The sequence below is a fragment of the Protopterus annectens genome, chromosome 2.part0 (genome assembly GCF_019279795.1).
Source record: "Protopterus annectens isolate FY-2018-M chromosome 2.part0, PAN1.0, whole genome shotgun sequence".
Taxonomy (NCBI): Eukaryota; Metazoa; Chordata; order Ceratodontiformes; family Protopteridae; genus Protopterus; species Protopterus annectens.
In genome coordinates this window covers 1,335,751,629-1,335,776,685 of record NC_056728.1, presented here as the reverse complement: position 1 = coordinate 1,335,776,685, position 25,057 = coordinate 1,335,751,629, and the positions used below count along the sequence as shown (strand labels likewise).

At 39.1% G+C, this 25,057-nt stretch overlaps 1 protein-coding gene across 3 annotated transcripts in view; it reads left to right on the top strand.

Annotated features, from left to right (window-relative positions):
* Nucleotides 1-25,057, top strand: part of LOC122793475 (myosin VIIA and Rab interacting protein) — a 2,819,605-nt gene that overhangs the window by 1,764,674 nt on the left and 1,029,874 nt on the right. For all 3 annotated transcript variants that reach the window (XM_044061523.1, XM_044061522.1, XM_044061521.1), the window contains exon 5: nucleotides 4,325-4,405. In XM_044061523.1, coding sequence (XP_043917458.1) covers nucleotides 4,325-4,405 — 81 coding nt within the window. The remainder of the gene's footprint in view (nucleotides 1-4,324; nucleotides 4,406-25,057) is intronic.

Sequence of the window (25,057 nt, the reverse complement as noted above, 5' to 3'; positions counted from 1 at the left end):
CTTGGCTATAAATACTTTGTGTTCACACACACGCGCACGCACACACACACACACACACACACACGTTTTCTCAAGTATGAAAAATTCTCTTAAGTGCCACAAGGGGTTCCATCTTATATTTTAACATGGTGCTACCAGCCAGACAAATCAGGCACACCAAGGTGACAGTTACTGTATGCTCTTAAAATGAGCCAACCATACTATTAAGCTACTGAAGCTATATCTAAGCAGACAAAAGGTGGATGCTAACAGTTACAGTCTGCCAGTTTTCTGTAATTACCTAGTTAGCCAAAAGCTTTTGAGATAGAATAGCAAAATTATTTACTTGAAGAAATTGGCAGTACAGTTTGAAAATTAAATATAAAAACAAGTTTACAGTTGCTGTTAGAAGGATAACATGAGAACTGCTGAACAGGCAAATCACATAAAAAAAATACTAACAGCTAGCTGGTCCTATCATTACCACTAACTGAAGATACTTGTAGTTGACATACCTTTGGATTTTATGGTCATTTAGCAGTTGCAAAGATAAACAGGCATAATTTATATACAGTGACTTTGTTTAATAGTATGTCTGTTTTGTCATCTCCAGTCCATTGTAAATGTTACCATATACTCCAAAAAAAGGCAGAGTGAGTGGAATAACTGCTGAGCTGATCTTCAAAGAAAAATAAATTTTTTAAGACACTCCAGAAGGTTAACCTGGAATGAGTCAATACTGGGAAATAATCAGTTAGTAATATAATTTTATACAAATCCCCCCATTCTTATTATGTAAATAAGCCCTGACTCTTTACTTTCTACTGGATCACACTTTTAAATCCAAATAATTACTCCCAAATCAAACTTGCTTAGATAACCATAAAAAGTCAAATGTGGCAACAGAGTAGAAACTCAGAACACTGCCAGTGTGTGTGTGTGTGTGTGTGTAAATCAGTTTCACTTTTCAGAGTTCTGTTGCTTTCTACAGAAAAACACAATTGCTTGATGTATGCAGCTTGTCACATTTCACATCTTTGCTGTATTATTACAAAAACAAGAGTTGGACATTTTGTTACAGCTTTTCACAATCTAAATTATGCTGCATCCCTACACAATAAGTACATGTTTTATATAGTTTTTCAAATATCAAGTAATGTTTCATATCATAAATTAGAAGCTAATGCATGTATTCCCCCTACCTACATTAGAGAAACTTATGGGACACCTGTTACTCAGGTGTTCCAATGCAAATATCTAAGATTATGGTTTGCTGTTGCTCTTCCTATAAACATGTTAACACAGTTCCAGGAAAGGTGGTGATCAGCCAGCTGAATATTTGCTATAAATTATCTAGCCACTTAACCCCCAGAGTCAACAAAGATTAATATATTTATGGCTAGACTTGAATATTCTCTTCCACTTTTTGCCTTGTACTCTGTACTCAAAAACTGTCCTACACACGCTTTTCATTTTATTTCCCTAACTGACAACTGAGACACCATTGTCTTTGTATTCATGCAGCAAACTGGCCTTGAATTCCCTCTAGAGCTATCCTCCCTTTAAATAGACTCACTTTTAAGCTACTGTTCCTACAACAATGTCTATTTCTCTTTCAAAAATCATGCATCTCTACACATCATTACACACACTGAGCTGTACAGATTATGATGCCATCACACTCAGTCATCCTAAATTCACACCACCTCTGAAGAAAGCATTCAAAAAGCTTGCTCTAACAGGCTGAATGGCATGCCTGCATATCTAAGAAATGCACAAAATCTGTTTAAATCCAAAAGAAAGGGAAACTGGACATGCATAAAATGTCCCACAAGGTCAGCTAGCCTCTTACTTACCTATAAACCTATGAATTGTTTTTAGCTATACTGTGCCCATGCAACTATAAAATCAAAGCATTTTCTTTTCCTTAATTGACAAAGATAAATGTAGGACTACAGATATTTATAGACAATATGAGGTACAATTTTTGATGGAGGTACTAGTTTTGTAAATACATGAATGGGAATGACTTATTTGAATACACTTATTTAAATAACTGAACAATCTACTATGCATAACTAGTATTTTGAAACTGAGATCTTAAAATTGAATAATATTTTTACATTCATGTTGATATATTTTGTATTAGCCGCAGTGAAATTAGATGTGGATATAAGAGTTTTTTTATGTTTTTTTATTTATTTGAATAAGTGTATTCAAATAAGTGTATTTAGAAATTACCTAATTAATGAATATGTTTAATTTTATTATGTGTGTTTTAAGGTTGGATAATGTGCTTTTCACTCATTGGTTAGAACTGTAAGATGTGATTTAGTACGAGGGAGATTTAAATGAGTGAGTTAAACTTGATTAATCTGATTCTGATGAATTCTTGATTATACACAAATGAAAGCGCTTAACCAATTGTGTAATTTATTTAATAAATGTTCCTTTCAGTTCTCTTGCATGCGTTTTTTTCCATTTTCACAAGCTGGTATTGGGATTTTGCTTTTGCTTTTTCCTGTGGTTTCTGGTATCTTCCAAAATACCATCCAGATGTTTTTCATATCAACTGCTGACATCAGTAATATGGAGGACTGCGTATTTAAGATTATGGGCAGTACCTACCTGATGGGAAAAATTACAGATTCTCCTGCATCTATGGTGTTTCATGGAGAGACAAGTTCATTTGCCAAAATATGTGAAAGGTTAAGTTAAAAAAAATTGCATGGCCTTTCCCTTCTTTTGATTTCAAGGCAAGAAGATGAACATGTTAAAAAATAAAGTCTAATTTCTTGAAACAAAACTATGCTTAGACCTTATTTCAGGAGAAAAACCATACCTAGAGTTGAGATAAACTGCAGGTGAGGCAGGGCCTTTCCTTTAAGCATTATATTTCGCATTAATTTTCAGTGGGAAAAGTGAGACCACATAGATCTATTGACAGTACGGGATGCAGTATCAATGTGGACATTTAACGTGTGACACAAGTATAAAAACACATAGGATTTGGTCATACTATCACAGGCTAGTATAAGTTCATTTTATTTTGGATAATTCTGTCAGCTGTAAAATAATATATGCATTGTAGTTTAATAAAGTATTCCGAAAGTAAATTTAATTCAACTGGCTTTGGAAAGTAACGGTTCCACAGAAGTAACAGAAAACAATTCAACAGCTTGTATTTTAACATACAGATAAAAGAATCATAAACTCAAAGATTATCCTTCACTTTCCAGCTGGTGAAATGCATTCCTAAATGTCTATATTGTCGAAGATATGACTTTCATGTCCTGCCTGTTATTAATATGTTTTGGTATTATGCAATACAGCCTGGAATGTGACAGAGACACAAATCTGTGTAAGACACCCTTTAGCAGTAACAGTATGAATTTGTTTAAAATTATTGTATCTGATTAGTCGTAGTATACACCCAAATATTGATTTGCCTTGATTGATGCTGTAAACTACATCCATTAAATTCAGCTACTGTGGTAACAATTTAATCAGTCTGAACATAATAACTAGGACAGATGAAAGCCTGATCAATATGTGTTGTATCAAAGCTGGTCAATCTTAAATTACTTCACAGAAAATCTGTTATTAGGATGAGTAAATAAAACATTACAGTAAGATAGTGCAAAACAGAAGGGACCAAGCATTGCTTATGGCTATATAATAATCTCATATTTTTATGCTTGCATGTAATGTCTGCCATGATAAGAACATTGATTGGTATAATCCTGCAAATAAGTATATGCTGTAAACACACACACACACACACACACACACACACACACACACACACACACACACACACACACTCACACGCACGCACACACGCACACACACACACACACACACACACACACACACACACACACACACACACACACACAACCTTTTATAAACATGCCCAGGTTATGAAAGTAAGAATTAGTAACAATCATAAGGTACTTTATCAGAAGACTGGTATCTCCCCATAAATACCTGCATGCTGAAAACAAAGCAAACCCCTATACACATGCCTCAATTTATAAAGGTAAGGGTTAGTAACATAACTACAATGTGCATTTATAGCAACAAAACTAAGAACCACAGTATTTTAGTGCTTCTGAATATATTTAAAATTTATTTGTTGACATTTCTGTCATATAGTTCATAAAACACTTTTCTTTATTTGTATGACTGTTTCCTTACTCAGGCTTTGCTTTTGATATGTGACTTGAATATGCTGTTGACATTCAATGTCTTTAACAACAATTAAAGTAGGCATTTAGTATTTGGTGAGTCATAGCAAGCCTTACATGCAGGATGAGTAATAATAATCTACATGGCTTTGCAGAGGGAAGCATTTGTGAAGAGATCCTGGAAAATGATGGAAGCATTTGTGGAAGTGATTCTACTTTCTACAGAGAAACGGCAGGTAATTACTACATTTGTCAGATAAAGTCAAACATGATAGTATAGGATAATAGCAGGTAACTCATAAAAATATCTGTAGAGCTATTTTTATTTTATTTTGTTAGTTTTACAGGAGATATACCATCTTATCCTACTTTAAAAGAATAACTATTTTTATCGAGTGTTATACTAAATGTAATACTGTGCATTAAACTGACGCTAATATAGCAATGACAAATGCTGCCTAAAGCCAAGTCTTCATCTGTGAGGCAGTTACAGGTGTGGACAAATTGACAGTATCAGTTCATTGACTCATTTTTAACCCTGTGCCTGATGACCATCATGCCTGCCCTTGATCAGAAGAGGTCTGTCATGCAGGCAGCCATGAGGGTGGTCTGTGCTCTCACCAGCATCCTGTTAATGAGAGTTTTTTTAATTTGCGGCCGTACTGTACCCCTGGTGGTGAAATGAGCACTTACATCAATGTTAGAGTCAGCTGTACCCCCTATACCCTTGTGTGTGCTCCTCCACATGTACCAACAGGGGCTACCATCAGTGGCTTGAGTGGCCACACCCATGTCTTCCCAACATGGGCATTAGAGTTCTGGCTGAGAACCTGTCATCAAGGCAGTAGTGTGAGCTAGCTGGGAACTACCATCCCCAAGTGATGGGCATGTCACATCCTCCCTGCCTGCAATGTCAAGCATTCAAGCTGCTAGATGATCTTTTGTCACCTGGTCTGTAGTCAGGACTTTATCCCTCTATGCTAAATGCATACTATTTTGTTACACTACCCAAACTCACCCCATTTCCTACCCTAAGTGGCAGAATGCCCTACTGCATCCATATAACACTAGTACATACTTCAGGCTGCAATGTGAATACATGCAAACCAAGGCAGAAGATGTGTGTGTGTGTGTGTGTGTGTGTGTGTGTGTGTGTGTGTGTGTGTGTGTGTGTGTGTGTGTGTGTGTGTGTGTGTGTGTGTGTGTGTGTGTGTGTGTGTGTGTGTGTGTGTGTAACTGTGTGTCGGACAACATCACCACCATCTCCAGACTCCCATTTGTCTGTGAAGTGCAGACTAAAATATAACTGACTGCACAGACATTATCAGATGCACAGCCAGTTGCCATGATCAGTCCAGAAGTCATTTCCTCATGCATTCTGGCAGAGACATTTATACAGTCATCAAGTTGGCTTTATTTTCTTCGGAAAGAAACCATGTAGTTTAAAAAGACCTATGACTTTCAGTCTCTAATGGTTTATCACTGTATAACCTAGAGCTGTGATCTAGTATTTCAGGACTAGTGGAAGAGCTGCTTGGTTTGACTTGTGAACATACATACACACACACACACACACACACACACACACACACACACACAAGCACTCAGATACACACACACACACGTATGCGCACTCAGACACACACACACACACACACACACACACACACACACACACACACACACACAAACAAGCACTCAGACACACACACACACACACACACACACACACACACACACACACACACACACACACACACACAAGTACTCAGATACACACACACACACGCACACACACACACACACACACACAAACAAGCACTCAGATACACACACACGCGTGCACACTCAGATACACAGACACACACACACACACACACACAAACAAGCACTCAGATACACACACACACACACACACACACACACACACACACACAAGCACTCAGATACACACACACACACACACACACACACACACACACACAAAAAAAAAATATGTAGAGTATGTATGCTGTCTTTCTGAAATAAAAAGGTAATGTTATAAACATTCAATGACTGTATGACGAGGAATGACAAAATGTTGAGCATCTATGTCCCTAATTATCTGTGACATATTTACTTTTATTGTAAATGGCTTATGAAATCAATGCCTATTTCCATATAAGCACAAACACACACACACACATACACACAATGCATGTACACGTATTTAGACACAGTCTAATATATCAGGTTTGAAATTCTTACCACAGCCCACTGCAGTTGGGTGACATTAGCATCGCCATGCTTGTCACTGGCACTAATATTTGTCAGTTCAGTAACGTATAATCATCTAGTTTTGTATTTATGGCTAAACTCTAGGTCTGCAGGCTGAATTTTCTGAGAAATGAGAGAAAGTGATGTATTTCAACATTCTAGAAAGGGTCAGAATTTCACACTGGGCATTAGCCCATCAGCCTCTGTTACTGTTATTCATAGTTTACAATGCCAAGCTCAGGTGCATATCAGTTCCGAAGTACAAATGCATCTTTTATACAACTGTAAAACCTAGTCCTGGAAGAAGAAGAACATAATGTAGAAACATACATTTGAAAGATAAAGTTTGTGAAGTTTGACATAATTAAGGTTAGACAATGTTTGCTTCTCAGTCAGTGATAAATTTGACATAATTAAGGTTATATAAATGCCCTAGTGCTGGGCACTTATTGTTATTGCACACTAGATAACATTAGCTTAGAAAAAATGCACTTGTATATGTAAAAAGACACATTTATTGAATTATCGCTTGTGTCATAGGCAACGTTACATTTATATCAAAGCAATCACACCTTATTAACAAATTCACATTTACAGACAGTATACATCACATATATTGTTGTATAAAATATAATTAATCCAACTTTACATAAATTCCTGCCTTCTTTTAAATCTCATTCCTTCTCCAAAACAGTTTTCTACGTGTGTTGTTCCCACAGTTTTCATTTTTTCCTATGTAATTTGCTCCTACACTTTTCTAAAGATCTTTTTCTTTTATCTCTGTTATAATGTTCCCTACTTCAGGTATAGTTGCTTTAGACTTTGATTTCCATTTTCTAATAATTGTTTTTGGCAGCCACTAGAATAAAATTTAATAAGGCCTTACTATGTAGAGGCAATTCAGATCCTGTAACCCAGCTAAAAACAAATAATTTCCTTATTTACACTCATTGTTTGCCCAGTATTCCTGACAGAGTACTCTGTAGAGAATTTTTAAAGTATGCCTGCTCAACACACTCCAAAAACATATGCTCCCAGATACTTCTTTCTGCCTCATTATATCTCCAACATTTGCTGTTTACGCATGCCTCTCAACCTGGAAACATCAAAAATCTGGACAAAGACCCATGAAAAATAGGTACAAATCTGTATGCTGATTAACATATAGTTTGCATACATAATTATGTAACCCCACCCACTCCACTGGATTTGTGGAATACCAGCTTGATAGGTGATGCCTGCAATGTGTCTCAAATGAACTCTGATAGAGATGCATAATTATCATGGATAACAGCCTTTATAATGCTATCATAATACAGAAGCCCATGTATTACTAAACATAATCGCCCTATGCAAAATTCATCACATTACTATTAGGAACCAGATTGTATCAAATGAACATGGTCTTAATTATTCAGAAGTAAACTCAAGTCCATCCTTGAGAATTTTTCAGTCTGTAGAAAGCTACAATCTAGCTCCCTTACCAACAGTATACAATTTTCTGTTTACACTTTTAAGTATAAAAGAGACAGATTATATATAACATCCTGCCCTTAACCAGTATCAAGAATGCAAGCAGTAATTAAATTGTCATTGCTAATGCAATGGTCTTTGAGGGCAACCCTGTATTGCTCCGTGTATATTTGGAAAACAAGCATTCAGGCACTGCTTAATAACCAATCAAAACAGAAGCCTGACTAACATAATAAAGTGAGATACAAAACTCCCACACTCAACTCCACAAAAAGGAAACCCTACTCTCTGCTACCCAAAGCATTTTTAATATCCTATAACAATGTTGTGACTTTGGAAAGGAATATCAAGACCGCCTACAACAATGAACACAGAAGTCACCGATGATCAGTGGAACATCTAACCTTTAAATGTTCATCCTGAGCTGGCTAGATAACTTGGATAAAGTTAGCATGAGCACATTCAGCTATCAGGACACTGGCCACAATATTCTGATCAGTATTCAGCCAAAACACAATGTTTGAGGCTGATTTCTCACCATTCCAGGTATGGCAACAATATGCTCACAGATTTATTTTCTGTATCAATCAGAACTCACACCTCCAAAGCCAAAATTAATGTAAAAATTCATCACTGACAGGGAATTTCCCCTTTCAAACCCTAAGAGAAGTAGGAGCTTCCAGACCATTCTTACTAAATTTAACCTGGGCAGAAATGACATCTAAAAACTGCCAGATCTAACCTGTCCAACATCCATGCACAGATTTGTTTTATATATCAGAAGAAGAACACAGTAAAGATCCTTCAAAATCTGGTCCAGCTCCACTATGTATCATCACCAGCTCTCATAACTGCAGGTTAGGTCCCCAGATTCTAAATCCCCTTTAGTCTGTACACCAATAACTTCCCTTCCCAATGCCAAACCTCCTGTGGCTATACTCCAGTAATTCAGTAGCAATGACAGCATTGTTACAGCAAATGTTCATAGGTTCATAGAACTTATTGTTACAGCAAATGTTACTCACTTACACTTAGTATTGCTTAGTAATAACAACAGTCTGTGGACAGATTAATAGTCTTCATTTTAAAATTTTTATTTCCTTACTCAGAAACACCATATGTTTTATTTTAATTGTCCTGCCAAACAAATTACCCTCCTTTCAAACCAGCATTTCTGTAACTTTATATATTCCCTATGGTATACCTCTGTCTCTGATGAACAAGATAGAATAAATAAATCAAAAATATTAATCATATAGGAGCTATATAACCCTGTCTCTGATGAATATGATATAACAAATTAACCAAAAATACTTACATCATGCCCTTTACCTTAATCATATGGGGACTCAAAACACCAGAAAGCAAGCCTTATAATATAAACATTATCAATTGTGGTCTGATAAATTCTTCTCCTTCCCCTGTAAGACTCCCTCTATCTAAACTGACACAATCCTGTAACAGAATAAAAAAACAAACCACACAAGGAAAAGTAGCGCTCCCCAACAACCAAACTGAATAACACAATAAGAGACAATGCAGTGGCACCTGTATTCCCTTGTATTTTCTCACAGCAGTACCTAATAAACAAGCTGACTCACTGCATGTTTTAAACTTTTTTATTCATGCAGTGAGTCAGTTCGTTTATTGGGCACTACTGTGACAAAATACAATGAAATACAGGTGCCGCTGAGTTGTCCCTTATTGTGTTATTCAACAGAATAAAGTCTGACCTACACACACACACACACACACACACACACACACACCACTTCCAGTAAAATAAGAGGACAACACCAGCACTTCCAATAAAATAAGCAGACAACAGCACCTCCAATAAAATAAGCGGACAACAGCACTTCCACTATAATAAGAGGACAAGGGAACAACAGCACTTCCAATATAATAAGCGAACGACAGCACTTCCAATATAATAAGCGGACAACAGCACTTCCAATATAATAAGCAGACAACAGCACTTCCAATATAATAAGCAGACAGCAGCGAGCGACCGCAGTTCAAATTGCGCACGTTCCAATTCTGAATCTGAATGGCAGGCAGCACATAAGCATCTACGGATAATAATCCAAGTGTTCTACTATATGGAATGGAAATAAATGTAGTGCTTTACTTGGAATATCCCAGTGGGTGTTCTACGGAAAATAAATGTAGCAGTAGCAGTGCTTTATCTGGAAGAATGGAATGTGTAGCTCAGTGTTCATGTTTCTCGTCTGTCCCACCCCTCTTGTAGATGAGTCCAGAGCAGCCCTCAGCTGAATTCTGACAGGCTGGATGGAGCTGACGTCACTGCACACACCTCCGTGTGATGACGTCAGTCCGAACAAATTTTGGAAAAAAAATTAAACAGAAAAGCCAGGAAATTCGGAAATTAAGGGGTGCCACTCGGGAATCGTGGCACCCCATTATTTGGACCTGAAATACCGGGGAAATCCAAGAGATTCGGTATGGTTGAGAGGTATGTGTCTACCTGATAAAAAAATTCTTTGGAATCTGCTTGGAGTATGAAATTACCTATGTAAACACTTCCAGGAAAAAATCCTAAATCTTTTAGAATTGGTTGCATGTTTGGGAGCCGTACATATGGTTTTCTTTTGTTTCTTTGTAATTTGCTTATCTAATCTCTCTTTCTAATTTTTTCAGACCTTCTCTGATTAATTCCTATGGTTAGCATGCAATAATTTGTATGCCCTACTAATTATCCCTTTTTTCCATGCAGCTTCTTTTCTAGATTCAACTAAAAGCTCAGCAAGTGCAGGTGTTTTACTTAGGATTGCCACATCCCTTTTTCTTTGCTTATAATCTATTATCAATCGCTGACAGGGAAGGTATCCTCTAGCCTGCAGTCTAAATGTCTTCTTGGCTTCTTCCCATCCGATTATCTTTCCCTCTCTAATTATAATTTGCACTTGTATCTAATCCCATACTTGTCAACTTCTTTGCTCAAAAATTCTGGGCAAAGTCAAAATAATGGGGTTACAAAGGCAAACATCAAGGACAATGTTTAGACATCATTCTAATTCACACAGAATGTTAATAAAACAGCATGTTTTACATCAGCGTGCATTTTCTGAATAACAGTAAGTGTAAAACTCAAATGTCTGGCATTATTGAGTAACTGTAATATTTAGTGAGTTGCAGAAAATCAAAGTTATTATGAGAAACAGGCTAAAGATATGAATCAAAATTAGTGTTGTTTGACAAAATCAAAGAAAGCTGAAAAATGTGTTTTGGCTTTGATGACCTGGGAACCAAGGATTAGTGTGCCAGAGCCACTAAAGTTTGAAAATTGCTATACTTTACGTATTAAAAATCATTAGAAACATTTTCAAACCGTTAATAGTATAGCAAACAGAAATAAATATTTTTATTATGTTTTTGGGAGTCCCCACCCTCCAACCTGACATTATAGCTGTGCATATCCCCCAGAATACTATTTCATTCTCCTATTCTGCCATAATGTTTATAAAGTCTTTATTTTCTTGCCCCATGCCTGCTGACCAACAAATCTCAACTGCACTCATTTGGTCTCTATTACTGGAGAGAAAGCTTTTTGCAGTCATGAATATTATACAGTTGGCCATGAGATGTTTTCTATTTTTTTTTTTTTTTTGCCTTAACCCCTCCTTAGTAATAGATGTGGTCATTATAGCAAATGCTTCATGAAGGCTGTTGTATGATTACGGCCTGAGAGAGCTAAGTCATGTCACTGACCCATATGCAGCATTTTGTGCACCTATCTCTACAGCAGGTCTCATCAATTTAGTGGGTCATGTTGACTGTTTTCCTGAAAATGGATGATAATACCACAGCTATTCACTGGTACTCTGCCTCTTTATCTCCTCTTGTTCCAAGGTCCCTAGCCAATCCCAGGTCATCAGAGCCTGCCATGGCTTCTGAAGCAGGCAATGGTACAAAAGTCAGGAGCCATGAAGCTGCCCTGCTGGTTGGGGGTATTTTATGCCCCCATGATGGCTGCTGAGCACCCATCTATGGCAAGGCCTGCATTTTCATGGTATTTGGTGCATATTTTCACATGATGAACCTCAGGTACAGTTTTACTGTCTGCCACACAATTCTTGAAGCTTGCCAACATGTTATTCCTGCTTCAGCTATCATCTGTCTTCCACTAATGCAGTGAGTGTACCTACTTCTTTTGCTATAGATAGGCAATCTTGAGTGCTGTCTGTGTACTTCATGCCCACCAGCTGGCTCTTTTTCCACCAAAGTTTGCTATCTGAATCAAGGTTGCTGGGAACACTGTGACAAAACTCACTCCTCTTTAGCATACAGCCAAATTAGATATAAAATATGGTTTACTCCTGCTCTGGATGGGTCTATATCAGCATTTCAAAAGACAAAAATGCCAAATACCAGTTGGCCGACCCGTAAATGTCGAACTACGACATTGCCGAACAGCCAAATCACCGATTTCTTCCTAACGGAAAGGAAATGGTTGGCCGTTTCCTTACACCTGCCCTTTCAATGACTTTAGTGCGGTCTCGGAGTTAGAATAATTATTTTGGGGGGGGGGTGAAGCCCCCCACTTAAGAATATTTATTTGTGTTTGGCCAACCGATTTCTTTCTCGTGGAAAGAAAGTGGTGATTTGGCTGTTCAGCAATGTCATAGTTTGGCATTTACGGGTCGGCCAATTGCTATGCGGCATTTTTGTCTTTCGAAATGCTGATATAGACCCCTCTGGACATCTTTCTTCCAGTAGTTTCTTAGAGACTGTCACAATAAGTCGACCTCAGGCTACAGAAAAGCCAGTGAACCTTTCTTAGACATCAAAAAGTACTTTCAGACTCCTTCTAAACAAACTGTACTACAGAGACTTGAAATATCCATAAAGTTTGCTTAATACATTATTATTGATTTGCAATCAAATGCGTATATTTGCTAACTGTTATTCTGTATTTATCCTGATGCCACAAAACAGTATAAATATTAAACATTTTAGTTGCACATCATTTTCAGACTTGCTGGGAACTCCTCTGAAATGGGGCTGAGGCTCTCCAATGAGACTGTCCCTGGCTTTTGCGAAATGCTGATTGTATTACTAAATACAATTTTCCATTTTGGAGCCTTCTAGTTAAAGTTGGCAAATCAGGTACAACAATTTATTCACAGTAAATTATGCAGAAAATCTTTCCTACTATGCAAAATTAAAAGCACTGAGATTACTTTGTCTGGTCTAGAGTTTTAGACATTTATGTTTGCCACACACAGTGCATCCAAAATCCCACGACATGCTCACAGTCTAATGACTTAACTCATTATAGTGTAGTCATGGTCCTTTTCCATTTCTAGATGTTATTGTGAAAATATCAGTGAAAAGGGACAATTTTATTCCTCAAATATTCGTGGTTGTCTCCCAGAAAACAGTCAAACAGTTGGTTCTTTCTGCAGGTAAGAATGGAGCAGATGGCTTATTTGGCAAAGTTTACTCATTTTGGGATCTTGTTCCAAATTGAAGGTAGAGAGGGTTATGATACTGAAAAGTGGACCCATTCAGTGGCAGCATTACTGCATGCATTGTACTGGACCGTGGGAGTGAAGTGACAGAGCTGTCAGCTTACTGTTTGTTCTGTGTTCCCACCCTTGCCTGTGGCCCTAAGCACTGGGTACTAACTGAAAGAATATGATCGCATATCCCAACAGAAGAAAAGAGTTTTTTTGTTTTGTTTTGTTTTTTTGTGGGTGGTTGAGATCATTATTAATGACAAATTGAGGAGCTCTGCAACCTAAGGGGACCTCAAAGCATAATCACTGTTCCTTTGGGTTAAGAGGAGTCTGATGAGATGATTTGGACCCTAGAAAAGTTGCCCCTGTGTGCTTCCCAAAGTAGACATTTAAGGAAAAACCCACTTGACGTAGATCCCATAACAAATCCAGGACATGCTAGAACAATTTTTTTCAACTTGCCTGAGGATCCCACATGATGAACTAGAAACTGCTCTTGTGTACAAGAATTTCGCATCTACCCACCAAAGCTTTCTGCCACTTCAGCCATCACCAGGACATATGGTTTAAACATAGATGGATCAAATGGATACATTTCTGAGATAATTATATGGGCAGAAGACAATTAAGGTCTGTGCCAAGATGCTGTGCTATAGCTAGGATGGTGTGAAGGGGGCAATTGCCCCAAGCACCAGGTATTAGGGAGCATGATTTGCAGATGATAATTGGTTGGTAGCATTGCACTGACATTCAGAACTGAGTGCTAACACTGCATTTGTGATTAAAGCTGAAATGCTTCAGTACTTTGTGTGTGATATTTAGCTATAAAAAGCTACTTGTTATATTTGTAACAAGTAATTTCCTACAGTTTTCAAAGGCGAAAGAGCTTTTTTCCCCCTTTGGTCCTCATCTTATAGTTGAGGGGGTGACCAGATCAAGGAAAAGGACAGGTTACTATGATAGCTAGTTGCAATTCTGCCCAAATGTCTGCAGTTTTCTATGAATTTGTGAAAGCCTGCTAGTCTGGTTCTCATTCAGAAATAATTTCACCTGATTAGCCACAGCCACCGAAAAGTAAATAATTCTATGAAAGCTTGGTCAAAGGGATGGGTTCTAGTAAGAAACATCTGACCTTTGGGAATAGCTGTTAGCTCTGAACCATGCAACATAAAAATTAAAAATTATTCATGACAATAAAGGTATTTTTATTACCTCTTTGAATGCACAGAAATGCTTACAGGATGGTAGATCAAAACATCATCTGCAGAAACCTAAAGATGTAATACATTAACATCAGAGGCTACATGGACAAAGTCTCAGTGGTAGAAAAAAACAGATATTTGTCTGCAACAGCAGCAGTTCAATGCAATGGAGTTATTTAAAGAGATTTTTCATTTCAAATTTGGGTGTTCTTGATGTGTTGGTAACTATTATGCATGAACACTAAGAACATTCAAGGTTTATACCAGTTATCTTTGCAGAGAGTCATGTGGCCCATCCCTATTTTGAGCTGTAGTAACACTTTACTGTTAGTTGGCATTAGGAATATTAATACTTGCTCTCAGTGTGACCACCTGTACTGAGAGCAGGCTAAGAGCAGCTATTTTGGAATCTTGCTTGCACCTCAAGTCTGTTTATAGGTAGGCCTTACACTGAAGTAAATTACTAGCACTTGAATATTCATTCAAGAGTAATCATCTTTGTGTAAATGGAAAGCATGATGTCAGCTGCCTTTAAATTCTCAAGGGTATAGGCATAGGGCTGGATTCAATAAAGCCTACATGGTGCGCTAAAACCTTGTAGGTGTTGCTCCGCGATGTGCACACGGTAGCCACCTGTTTTGTATTCATTAAGCTGCTCTACACGCTGTGTAGAACCACGCAAACACAGTAAACATCATGGCATGCTAATTACTGCCTAAGCAGCTGAATTGTATGCTAATCAACCAATCCAAGATGGAGCAGGTATTCAACAAGCTATAAAAGCATTTGTGTAGACTCGGTGCAGATTTTGCTTGCAAATTCCAAAACCTATTGGAACACAGCCACAGAAACTACTCTACACAGAAACAATGTTGGAGGCTACTGTTGCTCTGATATATGTGCATGTGTAACAGCCAAGTCTATGCTGCTGCTGCTGTTAATAGACCACGACCAAGTAGAAGAAGGATGTTTAGACCCCATTTAACTTTTCATGGTCGGCATGAGATGGAGATTTTAGAGACTTACAGGGTGAATAGCGACACTACAGAAACTCTGCAACCTCTGTCGTCCTCAACTGACAGCAATGGAAAACCAGTACTTGTGGAGACTAAGGTATGTGTAGCAGTTAGAATATTAGCTACATAAAACTTCCAGAGACCAACAAGGGACATGCTGGGGGTGTCACAGGCATCAGAATCCAGGATCCTACATCAGTTCTTGAATGCTATGCTACAACATGCCAGATATTACATAAACGTTCCAAGTATATCTAAGGACAGAGCTACAACTATGCAGGATTTCTACCCTGTAGCACACTACACTGACATCTTGGGTGCCATAGACTACATGCACACTGAAATCAAAGCACCACCCAGGGAACAAGGAAGGGTGTACATAAACAAAAAGGGCTTCCTCTCCATTAACTGCCAGCTCATGTGTAACGCTAAAGGAATAATCCTGAATGTGTATGCTGGCAACCTAGGCAGTTACTGCAATTCCCGTATCTAGGACAACTCCCAACTCTGTCAGTGGTTTTCTAGGGGGGATATACAACAGCGTCATTTACTGGAAGATGGTAGGTTATGCACTCAAGCCACGGCTGATGATGCCCATCAGAAATGTACACACACCCACTAAACAATGCTATAATGAGGCACACGCTCAAACAAGAAATTTCATAGAGTGTGTGTTTGGGCTGTTGAAGTCACAGTTTCAGTGCCTAGATACATCTGGGGGAGCCCTGCAGTAGAGTCCCCGTACTTGTGCTGACATTTTCACTATCTGCACCATCCTTTAAAGTATTATTCTGAGAAAACAGCTTCAGCAGGAGCACCAAGGGTAAGCAGCACACATCCCATCACCACTGGAAAGGTCACCACAGCCACACACAGGTGAGAAGTCAGAGTGGAACCACCAGCTGCTCTGGGTGTAGGCAGAGGTAGGCATGTAAAATATGCCCTCACCCTACCCAAGAGGCAATGGATATCACACATGCTCACCACCTAAGGGAGTGAGACCTTCATCCTGTGCACATACATACAGTAACACTGATGCCAGGCAACGCTCACAACCTTTACTCACCCATGCAATGGCTGTGTACTGCTAGCATCACACAGAGTCAGTCCCGAATTACAATACTTGTAACTGCCGGACTGTCAAGGTAAGTGTTGAGCCTGGAATAGGAAAATAAATGGCTAAGAGCACAAATGACTGGCATATCACTGCACACTGTTACTTGCTAATGTAACTAAATAGAAGGTGGGTGATTTTTACAGCAATGACATCAGTATGTGACAGCACTGACTTATGTCAATAGATTTGTTCTCTGCCAATTAGTAGGCCTCATACAGCAAAGATTCAAGCATTACAAAAACCTGTAATAAATCAGTAAAATTTTCAAAAGAGCATCGCAAACACATATATACTAAGCACTCAATCAGCTATGCACCCTGGGCATTAGACAAAAGTCTGATGTATCCCTGAATCCAAAAGATAGAAAATCATTAATATGGCACAGTTATCATCATTTGCACAGGTTGTTGTTGGGGGGGGGGGGGCAGGATGCCAAGGCTAACACAAAAGGTAGTGAGTGCATGTGAGTAAGAAAGGCAGGCAGTCAAATGGCCACTGACACAGAATGAGCTTAACCTCATGACTGACCCATGTAACTGTTGTGTGTGTGTCTGTATGGGCACTCAAGGTGAAACATGTATGTGAGTGTCTGCAAGAACACATCTAAGATCTGTGCTAGCAATACATCCTGGTATGTTGGACAGGTGTGAGCCGGTGAGACATGCATGGTAGAGGTGACAGTTCATCATTGTTGTCTCTGACTGTGAGAACTGGCTCTGTCAGGATTTGCACTAGCACATCCATGCCCATGGTCAGATGCAGTGCTGCTACTTGAATGTGACTGATATCTGCTGTCCTCACGACAAACCCCAGGACCATGACCCCATGCCCTACCATGCCTGGGTGTGGACATTTCAAACAGTGATGCAACAGTGGAAGTAGTGCCACTATGGGAGTGTAATCAGACACAGTCACATTGGCTAACATGAGGTGATTATGCTGACCTATGTCCATATGGATGCCTTTCCCTCCTAGCAGACGTTCCATCACAGACACTGGCCATTCATGTCATTCATCCAATCCATTGAATCGGCAACACAGGGGAGGCAGTCATGCATGTCAGCATGTGCCACATATATAACCCTAAGCATGTCCTCAGAGGCCCTATTGGAATATGCTTGCATCTCTATGATAGCCAGAAAAGTAAGTCAAATGGCATGGAAAGACACACCAGGATCAGGTAAAGGGTGGACAGCAGGCTTCCTACAAGCACCCCTAACAACCCTCCTGCATTGCACCTCACCCACAGTTTGGCTGCGGCTAGAGTCAACCAGCATTGAAGCCGCAGTAACCACACTACCCTAATCAAGTGTGTCACCCTCCACCTGTCTAATATCTGAGGGCTCATTGGAATAGGTATGCATAGGCCTACTGGCTGTGTCTGATGCAAATACAGGGGATGTCTGAATGTCAAGCTCAGTGTCAGATTCAACCTCTGCACCCCCGTCTGTGCCTGTGTTTGGCCACCATCATCAGCAGAGTTTGCTGATTCACTGACATCAGGTGGTAAGAGTCCTACGCATCCACTATCAGGATCATCTGTGATAGTAAGCAACAAACAGAGGAAAGAAATTAATACCTACACTACAATTTAATATGTGATAACAAACTAGCACTGGTGCCACTATCACAGATGGTACAATAATATACACCCACCTCATCATGAAACTCACCTCACACATACAGATAAATGCATATTTCTGGTAACTGGTCATCCAATAATCAAATAAAAATGTTTGCTTACAATATGCAGATGACTCCACACTTGGTATGCTGGATGGTCCTGGAAGAAGTTAAGCAAAAGGTAAGTACACACAAATCATTACAGTTCCAGTAACACAGGGGGACAGAATTTTTGCATACATGTCCATTAATGATACTTTTAACTGAAACTTGGCTGACGTGTCCATACAAAGCCCATGTGTAATTTACAAAAATGTGTTGTTAACTGAATCAATTTGTCAGTAGGTCCATCCAAAAAAATAAATTATTAAACAACAGCAACTGTTACAGAATATTTTACTATACAAGAAAATGTTATAAACTGACATATGTAAGCTTACCTGGAAGATCCTCCTTGCTCATAATTGTCCTCCCAGAAAAATCAGCACCAACATCAATCACATGTTGTTGTGCACTTTCCACTATGCTCTCTGGATCTCTGACAGTGGACAGGAACTCTTCATTTGGTGTCAGTGGTGGCTGTATAGCAGGCCCCCATGTAGCCAGCTGTTCACAGGCAACTGCAACTGCTCTACTCCAGGCTAATGAAATCATATCAGTGGCCCTATGGCACACCTGATCATAAGCCCTGCTGTGACCCCCTACAGCATTTACATCATTGACTATCTGGTTCCAAATCTGCATTCTGTCAGACATATCCCCATGTCCTCTGTCAAGCAGAAAGGCACCATGGCGTCTGAATGCTTGCATGATTACATCATTTTCTGAGTCATTGAAAGGGGGTTTATGTGCATTGGTACACTTGTGTGCCATAATCCTATCCGTAACAGAGAAGGATACAACACATAAATATCTCATAAAATTAAATTCCTGCTTATATACACATATATATTTTCAACATTAACCACTGGAGACATTTTAAGAAATTTAAGGTTGTGTGGTGTACCATATCACACTCACATGAAAACCAGTTTGTTTGATCCAAAACAAGGAATAGCAATGGAGTAATGTATTGTTTATCATGTAAGGAAGTGTATGACTACACAATTTCAAGAGCAAACCTCTTGAAAACAACTTTTTTTGTGGTAACGCACAAATGGTACTTGTCTGCCCCACCCCCAAAACAACTGGCAAATGACATTTTGTACCAACCAAAGAATAGTACATTAGTCAATTGTTATAAACGCTTTCCAAAAAAAAATTCTTACAAAATGTGTAAACATTTACAACAGAAAAGTAAATTTTATACAATTGCCAGTCACCTCTCCCCGTGCCCAGCATTCCACCAAAGGTGTCTATGAGCCATCTTAGAAGCCTAACACACCAGTGTCATTGACAATATAGGACATCATCCATTTCACTGAAATAAAATAGAAGAGTGTAAGATAACCAGTTGTAACAATAACACTTGTGATGAAAATTAATAAGGCTGTATATCTGAAAGAGTAAAATGCCGGAGAAAAATGCCTATGCTAACAGTCAACTTGTAAGAAGTGCATATAGATAAAATTCCATTTTCTAATGCATATATATATATATATATATATATATATATATATATATATATATATATATATATAAAATATTTTCCTCTTAACATGTAAACAAATCTAGCATGTACTTGAAAAATACAATCATGCCTTAGCAAGTTCAGAATGCTTCTGTGCAGATAAATCCAAAGTAATAGCAATCTTCTTCTGTGTTCTCCACATAGATCATAGATCGCAACATACGCAACTCTCCTCGCTTTCCATTTCCCTAGCTATACACTTACCTTTTTATAGTGTAGATTCAGGCCTCTGAGAATGGCAAAGATGCAAATTAGGTTTGAAGTCATTAGAACTACTGAATACCAAACTTTTGACTTTGTGTAGCAAGTGTAAACATAGTGTAGTTACTACCTCAGTATTAGTTGCTAATGGTATGTAGCTGTGAATGATTAGTGTTAGAGAGAAGAAAGACACAAAAGCAATTCAGACTACCTTACCTGCAGTACATATATCACCCAGGATACACTTACAAAGTATAGAAATAACTGTAGCAAGTTTTAAAATGGAAGTGAACAGCACACATTTCTAATTTCTGTTCACTAATAGACAAACTCTCCTGCCTTTGCTGAATATTGCTTGTATTTTACTGGCATGTAATTTTATCATATGTTTTAGTGACAATGATACAAAATGCCCTGTAGACTACATATCTGATAGTACAGCACAGATAAGGGAAGGCTGAACACAATACAGAAAAGGCATTGCTGCATTTGTGCAAACAATGTTCATAACTGGTTATGTGATCACTCATTGCACTAAATGTGTAAGCAGCACATGCAAGCAAGTGACAGTGTACAACTGTATATGTCTTCTTAATGCTGTGGAGAAAATGGCACTTGCTTGTATGCACAATGGTTTGCATTCTTGCCTCAAAGTTGTTTCTGTGGCAAAGACAGATAAAACACCCCAGTGTGTTTTGTAATTTCATTAGTCTGAGAGTTCCAGGCCATGGTGGTGGAGCGGTTAGCATTGTCACCTCACAGCAAGAGGTTCTCTGGTTCGATTCTTGGCTGGAGCGCCTTCTGTGTGGAGTCTGCATGTCCTCCCCATGGTCGAGTGATGTTTAAAGACATGCAGGTAGGTGAGTGCGTGAATGGGTGTGCCTTCTTTGAAGGTTGGGTGTCAGGCTGGCATTTCGGCACTGTAAAGATCCACTGCCAATCATTAGTGGACTGGAGTTCTGCTGTGGCGACCCCTAACCAGGAAAAGCCGAAAGACATTAGTATTAGTCTGAGAGTTCCAATCCAGACTTGTGGAAAAATCTGTAAGGGTGTGTTGAAGAGTGTTTGTAATTTTTCTGTTTCCTTTTATAATATTTTTATTTGCTCTTTTTTTTAACATTACTATTTGCTTGGTGTGTGGCTTAGCTCAAATATGGTGAAACGGTTACATAATTTAAAATGTATGGAAGTTGCTTCTGTGATAAAGACAGCATAAATTACAGCTGTGAATCAAGTGTGTGTGTAGCACATCTGTTAAACATGATGAATTACACTGTATGTAGTATGTGTAGATTAAGGTTCAAGTCCCACATCTATCTTTTACTGATAAAAAGTAGTAAATGCTTTTTTACAATAATAATCCATGTTGGACTCTGCTAATCTTGTTTGCTCATTTGCTCATTGCTCACCTCCACACTAATACCGTGTAATGGCCCAGACAACAAGTAGACATTGTCAATTTCAAAAACGATACATTGTTTCATCTTTTACCTTCCATCATGCAAACACGCTAAGCAGCATTGTGAGATGGTCAGCAAGCTTCCACAAGACCTGTAGTCCAGAACACCTGCAGACACCAAGCAGACACTTGTCAGTTTCAAAATGGATATGTTGTATCATGTGTGGTTTGCCACCTTGCAAACACACAAAGTGGCGTTTCATGATGGGGAGCAAGCTTCCACAGCACCTACATGTCCAGAACACTTGCAGGCACCAAGCAGACATTTGTCAATTTCAGTTTGGTTAGGAAAAGGTACAGTGAGATTAGTTTAATATTATTTCTTTTTCTGCTTCCGTGAGATTAGTTTAATATTATTTCTTTTTCTGCTTCCGTGAGATTTTATCCACCTGTGTTATTTTTATATTTCCTATGACTGAATCTCTGCTTTTTTATTGTAACTAAATATTAAATATTCTCCTGTTCTCTATTTTGTTATCCATTATTATAGCAATAACCCACGCCTGGGTGTGGGTAATGCTGGATTTACCCACGGTTGGCGTGGTTTGGTCCCGAGGCCCGAGGACCAAACAAAGACAACCGTGGGTAAATCCAGCATTACACACCAGAAGTGGTTATTATATATAATGCCATTATTTAAGAAAAGAAATAATTACTTTTCTTAAATAATGGCATTGTAATGCCTCTTTGCTGCCCTTCCGCACCTGTCTGGTGTTCCGGCAGTTCTGATGTACTGCGCATGCCTCGCGGTACATCAGAGCTGTGGGCAAAGCAACGGAGAACGCAAGTTCTCCGTTGCTTTACTATCTCGCTATGTTAAATGGGTTTAACATGGCGAGACAGCTTTAAAATAAGCAACGGAGATCTCCGTTGCTTATTTTAAAGCTGTCTCGCTATGTTAAACTCATTTAACACAGCGAACAAGTTTAAAAGCAATGGAGATCGCAAGATCTCCGTTGCTTACACTATGTCGCTATGTTAAAGGAGTTTAACATGGCGAGACAGCTTTAAAAAGCAACGGAGATCTCCGTTGCTTTTTAAAGCTGTCTCGCTATGTTAAACTCTTTAACATAGCGAGATATTTTATAACGGAAAAAGTCCGGGCGACCGGACCTTTTTCCGTTAGTATATTGAGAGATTTACAACGGGCACGCTGGTTGGGCTGGCCAATCAGCGTGCACGTTTTTAGGGTAGGCATTGTATAATAAATATTTTTATACCTTTTCATTGTGGCTGGTCTCTTAGTGAATACTTTTAATAACTTGAGAGTATTTGTGCTTATTTTAGTGACACTGTGGCCACTTCAATAAACATTACTGCTTCAGTCATATTCTACCATTTATGTCAGTATTAATTTGACACAATATAATTGCTGACCGTTTGTAAAAGCCTTAGACTATCTGGCTGGTGGCAGCAATCTACCTTATAGTCTGGAAAGATTGGACACAGCTGGTAAATCTGTTCCAGCCTTTCCCAGATGTGTGTGTGAAAAATCAGATATTCAAGTGTGTGTGTCAAGTACTTGGAACTGGGACACAGTGCTCCAAGGTGGGTCTTGTTTGGGATCTGGAGAGACAGAGAGTTCAGTCCCAGTGGAGCATGTTCCCTGTGTGCTCTTGGGGGAAATTGTGCTTGATACAGAGAGCTGTATTTGAAATACTATTTAAATCCATTCCTGTTCTTAGTGACTGCTCTGACCAGTGTCAGTGGTGAGGAGTGAGGCTCCTTGATTACTGGCTTGGGGTAAAGAGGGATCATCACATATTGGTGTCAAAGTGGTGGGATATTAATTGAGCTTAAGTAGCTTGTAAGCATTTTTCACTGAAGGTGTATGTACTTTCAACAGCCACAAGATAGACATTCAGACTTTCAGTTTCTCAACAGTTTTATTTATTCTTGTTAGTTTAGCCACAGAAAGCAGGCAAAGATGTCAGCAGAGGATGATAGCATGCTGACAAAGAACCCATTGGCCAAGTTGTGTGAAGTCAAAGGACTGGCACATGCCAACCTGACTAAAGAGGATGTGATCTCAGCCTTAATCGCAGCTGCAGCATGGTCCAGCAAGAGGGAGATAGCCAGTCCGGGGATGGGCAGCCTTCGAAACAGGACAGTCCACCTTTTCTTCAGAGGACTTAAAACTCTGTCTGAAGTTAAAGAGACTTGAACTGGGCTCCAAACATTTGGAGACCAAAGAGAGACTGCAACTGGAGGCCAAATATTTGGAGACCAAAGAGTGACTGCGGCATTTGGAGATCGAAGAAAATGAGAGACTGTGGCATTTTGAGGCTGAAGAAAAGGAGAAGCAGCATCACCATGAAAGGGAGATGCTGACTGTTTGTCAGAGTCATGATGGTAATGGAGAAGGGAATAACCGGACCCCAGATGCAATAAAGGTCGGTAAATTTCTCCCACTATTTAAAGATGATACTGATTTTGACAGTTTTATTCATATATTTGGAAGGGTATGTAAACAGTATGATGTTGACCAAGAGCTCTGGGTACGGTTCCTGACCCCCTTACTCCATGGTAAAACTGTAAATGCTGTTTATAAATTGTCTGATACTGACTGTTTAAATTATGAAAAGTAAAACAATGTTTGCTAGACTGTTTTAAGTTAACACCTGAAGCTTACAGTAAAAAGGTTTGTGGGCATAGACGCAAGGCACATGAAAGTGTATGTGATTGTATTTCTGAGTTAAGCACTTACTTTCATAGGTGGGTGTCAGTTCACCACTTTTAAAAGGCTGGCAGACCTTTTGGTGAGGGAACAAGCCCTTAGCACTTTGCCTGAGAATGTGAGAATCTGCTTGGTAGACAGAGAATGTAACTCTGAGATGAGCTAGGAAGAAAAGGGGATCTCTACTTAGCAAGCAGGGCATCACTGCGTAAAAAAGGGGATGCGCATAAATCACCCCAACAGTGTCTACCAGTAACAGGGGAAGCCACTAATTCAGGTACAGGGCCAGGATCAATGGTTAGATGTTTTAAATGTAACCAGAGGGGCCATGTAACATCAAATGTCCACTGAAGCTGGGCTGCCAGTGGTAAGCTGTCTGGAGACAACAGAGGTACCAAACTATCACCGGAGTTTGTATCCTTTCTTAGTGGATGGAAGACAAGCCACTGTTAAGAGAGACATAGCCTCTGACATAACCTCTGTGAAACCTGCAGTAGTTAAAGAAGAGCAGTACTTGCTTGTGCAGTCTACACCAATTAGAGCTTTAGGAGGGACCCCATTCCTAATACCGTTGGCCAGGGTTCACCTTGATTGGGAGGGTGGAAAAGGGAACAAGCAGTTAGGTGTGTTTGAGGCTATCCCTGCATGTGTCTTAATAGAAAATGATTTTGGTAATGTAGTACCTTGTGTGCTTGCAGTTATATGCAGTCAGGCTTGGAAACAGGCAGATAGGTCTGGTAGCCTGGGAATG